Source organism: Plecotus auritus, assembly GCF_963455305.1.
Source record: "Plecotus auritus genome assembly, chromosome: 1".
Taxonomy (NCBI): Eukaryota; Metazoa; Chordata; class Mammalia; order Chiroptera; family Vespertilionidae; genus Plecotus; species Plecotus auritus.
In genome coordinates this window covers 49277941-49283940 of record NC_137770.1, presented here as the reverse complement: position 1 = coordinate 49283940, position 6000 = coordinate 49277941, and the positions used below count along the sequence as shown (strand labels likewise).

Genomic DNA, 6000 nt, shown 5'->3' with positions numbered 1-6000 from the left:
ATTCCTGGTCAGGGCACATACACAGATTGCAGGTTGGATTTCACACACACACACACACACACACACACACACACACACACACACATACACACACACACACACACACACACACACTGATTAGGGGGTGAGCAGGGAGGCAGCCAATTGGTGTTCCTCTCAACCTTCCTCTCTCTAAAAAATAAATTTAAAAAAATATATTTTTTAAAAAGAACATAATTTATACATCATTGCCTTAATGCAAGCAAAAAAAAAAGTGCTTGATGGGCTTCGGATTATTTTAAATACTGATAAAATCAGCTTTCAATACAGCTGCCAGATACACTCTCTTCCTCAAAAGATCATTAGTTACAATTTAGAGAAAGCTTAAAGCTACAAAATGCCAAGGAGAGATGTTAAGAACATAAAATCAGAAGAGAAAGATAAAAATGGGAGAGCTTTGGAGGGAAGTGGGAGCAGCAGTAGGAAGTATTTTTATGTAAAGGACAAATTTGTCTATCCTCTGGGATCTCTAGAACTGACCTCCTGAATTAGGGAGGGCCTCCTGCACTGCGGGTTACTTTAGGGGGCCTCCTAGTGTTCTGGCCTATGGACCAGCCCTATGTTTTCCTAACTTGTGAAATTCCATCTCAGATCTCCCTCACATTATTCCATATTGCAGATAACTTGACATAAAAACACAATGAGTGAGGGACTATGACTCTTTTTCACTATGTCCCCCTAGAACAGTGGTTCTCAACCTTCCTAATGCTGCGACCCTTTAATACAGTTCCTCATGTTGTGGTGACCCCCAACCATAAAATTACTTCCGTTGCTACTTCATAACTGTAATTTTGCTACTGTTAATGAATCGTAATGTAAATATCTGTGTTTTCCGATGCTCTCAGGCGACCCTGCTAGCGGTTCTCAACCTGTGGGTCGCTGCTGTAGAGACCTAAGACCATCGGAAAACACAGATATTTGCATTACGATTCATTAACAGTAGCAAAATTACAGTTATGAAGTAGCAACGAAAGTAATTTTATGGTTGGGGGGTCACCACAACATGAGGAACTGTATTAAAGGGTCACGGCATTAGGAAGGTTTAGAACCACTGCCCTAGAATAAAAGTAAGCGATCCAACAGGACACCCTAGTTCTGCTTACTTCAGCATAACAAGAAACTCCAATGTTCCCAGCCAGCTGGTCAAGCTGCCTGAACTAGAGCTCAATAAGCAGACTATAAACTCCTTAGATACAAGAGCTATATTTTATTCATCTGTGAATAGCACAGTAATTAGTTAAGAGCCTGCTTTGGCTTGAATATTGATTCCTCCACTTAATAACTGGGTAACTTTGGCCACTTAACCTACTAATCCTGTTTCATCGCCTGTGAAATGGGGATGATAATGCCGGACTCCCCTGACTTGTGGAAATTAAATGACAATTGTATGTAATGCTTCTGGTGCAGCTCAAAAGTCTTGTTGAGAGCTTGAAAGAACAGTGGCTTCTATCCAACTAAGACTGTGTGATCTCAGAAGAAACTGTGAGTCTCCACCAAGTGTAAAGGAAACTTCCTTTGCCAGAGGCTGCAAATGCTACAAAGTTGGGGGTAAAGAGACATGTCTACACCTCAAGGGCCGGGCTTGGTTTTCATTTCCTCTGCATTGTTTCAGTTTTATATGGATTAAAAATACATGAAATTAAAAATAAATAATTTTTTAAGGGGAAAAAGAACAACGGGCTGGCAGGGTTCCTGGCTTATTTGCTGATTCGTTTAGCTCTTTCAGGGACAGCAAGAACACAGTAATAATTACCTATATTAATATGGCTGCTCATTCCCATCTGAACCTGGGGGTAGACACGAAGTATAATAATCCTTTGTAGCTGTACCAAATGTTTCTTCACAAGACCTTAGGGTAGCTTCCATGTATCATCTTCTAGCTTCCATACATTATCTCCCCTAAGTCTTTTGCTTGCCCCCTCCGCCACCTTCCTGCTCCCAGGAAATTGAGGGGAGGGAGAAACTGAGGCGGGGTGGTGGGTGCGGAATCGGGGGTGGGGGGAGGCGTAGCCGGCCAGGAGTACCCCCAACCCTCCACCCCGGGGCCAGCGCCGCTCGGGCGGCTGCCGGGAGGGCAGGGCCCGCCGGAGCCCCGCGCGGGCCAGGCCGCCGGCCGAGGGGGCGGGCCCGAAGCCGCGGCCTCGCCTCCGTCCGCGCCGCTGCTTTGCTCGGGGCGGCCCCGCGGGCCCGGAGCTGGGCCCGGAGCAGTGCGGCCGCGCCGCCGCCATGCTGCAGAAGCGGGAGAAGGTGCTGCTTCTGAGGACCTTCCAGGGCCGGACGCTGCGCATCGTGCGGGAGCACTACCTGCGGCCCAGCGTGCCCTGCAACAGCCCGCTGTGCCCGCAGCCCGCCGCCTGCCGCAACGGTCAGGCCCGGCGGGAGGAGCGCGGCGGGGCGAATGGGAGAGCGAGGCCGGGAGAGAGGGAGCCCGGGCCGGACGGGAACTAGGGCGGCCGGGCGGGAGCGAGGGGAGCGAGAGGAGCCGAGGCCGGGAGGGAGCCGGGGCGGCGAGGCGGGAGTCGAGCGTCCCGGGAGGCGGAAGGGCGCGGCCGGAGGCGGAGCGCGAGGCCGGGGACGCGCCGAGTCCAGGCCTCCGGCGCCCACGGCGCCGGCTTCCCCTCCGTCCGGACTGCAAGTCGGGAGCTTGGAGCTGCGGCCCCCGAGCCGCAGAGACGCCGTGGCGCGCTGCTTGTGGGGCTCTCCGCGTAGGACTCCCCGACTGCTGCGCCCAGGAAATGGAAGGGCCCAGAGGCAATTGCCTCTCGGCCCAGAAGCCTGGGGCCTGGGCTCCGGAGAGACTTGAGCGCGGGTGCCTGCCCTGCCTGCCCCCGGGGTTGCAGGAGGTGACGTGGGGAAGCCCTGAGCTGTGGGCCCCTCTGCGACTGGCGGGACGCGAACCAGTGGCCTGGGCGCGGGACCTGCTGCCGCTCTTTTTCTTTGCTCCCTACAAACTCTCTGGCCCGCCAGCACCGATGCCTCAGGCATTTATCCAGGGGAGAGCCCTCTTCAGCTAGGGTTTGTGAATGATGTGCACCCTCGTGTACTGGAAGGTCATGGGGGAAGTTGGATTTGGGACTGCGGTGCACTAGACCTTCCCGCACTGGCCCATTGAACGCAGAAGGTTACCTACTGGTTCTCTTCCCTCTGCGGGGAGATGAACGTCCTGGTCCTTTTCAAGGAATATTTGGAATCCTTAGCTTGATTAAGAATTGATGGTTAAGGTGAACATTTCAGTTACTGCTTGGCTAACCATCTCCCTGACATGGTCTGGGTGGAAACCCTGTCACTGCCCTTGCTTGCCTTGAGCATCTTTTCTGGACCTTGGAGACTTCTGCCCATGTTCACAAACTTTAGACAGTATCGACTTGAAATTGCTGGACAGAAACAAGCGGCTAACATGTGCATTTTTAGAGTGCCTCATTTAAATGTAAGATTCTCCCGAGTTAACACAAATATTCAGGTTGTGTTGAAGATGTGCCCGTTTTTTTGTTGTTGTTTTTTAAATCAGTTATCCCCTGCTCCACTGGCAACACTGTAAACCACACTGAACTTTTATTTATCACAGCTTCAGAAAAATGAAGGTGCTGAATTTACCTGAATGTTGGGCCTCTACCAAAGCACATTTGTCTTGTCCTTTAAAAACTTCACAGCATAGTTAAGGTTGGAAGTTATTTTGCACAGGAGGGCACCATGACATTGAAATAGTAATAAACCAGGTTTGCAAGTGTTATCTAATCTCTTACATTTTGAATTATGTTTCAGATGGGAAACTCTTGTCTGGTGATGTGACTCATTACATGATCCCAGATTGGAAAGTTGTTCAAGATTACCTCGAGATCCTTGAGTTTCCTGAATTAAAGGGAATTATTTTCATGCAAACAGCTTGTCAATCTGTGCAGCATCAAAGAGGCCGGAGGTATCTGTTTTGCATTATTTATTTATGGCGTTGATGCTCCCCCCCACACACACCTTTTTTAGAAAAGATCCTTGGTTGTAGGGGGAGGGAATGCATTTATTATTTTGTCAGAAAATATTTTTTGAACTAATTTAGTATTCTCTTTACTGGTCGGAATGCAATAACATTACTTTATATTTCTGCTTCAACATCTGTCCAAAAGATCTGACTGTAGATCAATAAGCTGCAGTGTCCCCAGTATGTGGGTATTTAAGATTCTTGGCTTTTGGTTTACATTTTATAGCAGTTATTGCTTATTTCTTGTTGATAATGCATATTATTTAATCTTCTTATTTATAGATCTATTGTTTCAGATGCTTACTTTTTATTCCCTTGGGGAAAAGTACTTTATTTTTAAATTTTAGACTCCTTTATGGTAGATACAAATCGTATTTGTAGTGATTTATTCAATGAAATCAGAAATAACTTGTTTTATTTTTAGGTTACTATTATAACTACCAACCATAGTAATTGTATTTGCTAAACAAAGGATTTTTTATTGAAATCAGTCTAAAATGCTTGCCTTGTACCTTTTAAACAAATGCTCAAAAATTGGTTTTGTTTCATTTACCATTGGGAAAAGATTTATGTTTTGAACTTGAAGACTCATGCTGTATGGAAACAGCATACAGTATTACAACTTATATATCCAGACTCTTAACACCCCAAGTCATTTAAAAAGCAGAAACTATGCATTTATTCTTTTTTCAATGTTGTAGTTTCTTCAGATCTTAGTCGTAAAAGATGAACTGTGTTTATTTGTATATGAAAATGATAAGTTGTCCTTATTATATGCTCAGTTCAAAAAATATGCATTAAGTAGATTGTGTGCAGGTTTTTTAGATAGAATATTTTTAAATGAGCTTGAAGTTGATTTTGTTCAGACAGAAAGATATAGATGTTTATACACATTCAGATTTAAATGCTGCTCCAGGTGTCGTATTTCAATTTCTGCTACTAAAATCAATTTGTTGTTATCATTCAGATTGCTAACATACTGCAGAGCCTTTTCAGCTTCTGTTTTCTAAAATATTTTTAATATTAAGGATTGTTTTAAAAACCAATTGCTGGGACATTAAAAAACAAAGAATTGGGATTTAAATGTCTTTTCTCCTGAACATTTCAAAAGTAGTTAACTTGATGAAAAACTATTGGTTTTCCATGGCTTTACCATGTCTATGAATATACTAAATGTGAAAACAAAAGATGAGTTATGAAGTAGGCCATATGATAACACCCTGGTTTCCCATTTGGTAAGCACTTTTTGAGCCCCTAGTTTCAGGCCTTCTGGAGTAGTACAAAGTCTTAGTTCCTTTCACAACAGACCTATTGTCTTGTTGGAGTCGGATGCAAGAAGCAAGAAGGTAATTATGACACACCTTAGACACATGTGGGATAATTTAATGTGGACTATACAAAGTACAGAAGTATATATGGGGTGTGGGGATTAAGCTACAAAGTCCTCTGAAGAGGTTAGAGACTGGTCTTAAAGGAGGGATAATGAACATGATTGATGTCGAGAGAAAAGAGGCAGGAAAGGAATCAGCAAGTTTGGGACTTGGTGCTTTGTTTATCTGTTAAGCAGCCAGCTGGTGTATTCAGATTGACATAGCTCCATGACCAAAATGACCTAAGCCCTAGGAAGTGTCAGATGTGGAAAGCTAACTTTGGAATTGATGATAGCTGTGGAATAGATAACATCCAGGAGTTTGCTTTGTTAACCTGGTGTTCATAAGTGTTCAAAATGGCCTGTTCTCATTAGTATATTGTACAAAAGTGTAAGTCATTTTACTTTTTATATTTAACCAAATGTGGCCCGGCAGAAGCTCTACGGTGTTCGCTTCATTTAATGTTGGGAAACATTTTGTTTTGTTTTTCAGTTCTTCCTTGGAAATTTTTGAGATGCTAGTAAATAATTTTTTTACATGCTTTTAGGAACAGTATTGCTTAGGAAAGCTTTGTCAGTTAAAAATACCTGCTCTGGCCGGAGCCAGTTTGGCTCAGTG

The 6000-nt window shown here is 44.7% G+C and overlaps 1 protein-coding gene across 3 annotated transcripts in view; it reads left to right on the top strand.

The window, feature by feature from the left end:
- Window positions 1-2120: 2120 nt before the first annotated feature.
- DIS3L (DIS3 like exosome 3'-5' exoribonuclease) overlaps window positions 2121-6000 on the top strand; it is a gene marked incomplete at its 5' end in the record, with an annotated part of 43374 nt that continues 39494 nt past the window's right edge. Inside the window, 2 exons of one of the 3 annotated variants that reach the window (XM_080682361.1) lie at window positions 2121-2404; window positions 3802-3955. In XM_080682361.1, the coding sequence (XP_080538487.1) occupies window positions 2266-2404; window positions 3802-3955 (293 nt within the window). Of the gene's footprint in view, window positions 2405-2584; window positions 2883-3801; window positions 3956-6000 lie in introns of those variants that run through there. The other 2 variants (XM_080682360.1, XM_080682359.1) reach the window with 2 other exon arrangements.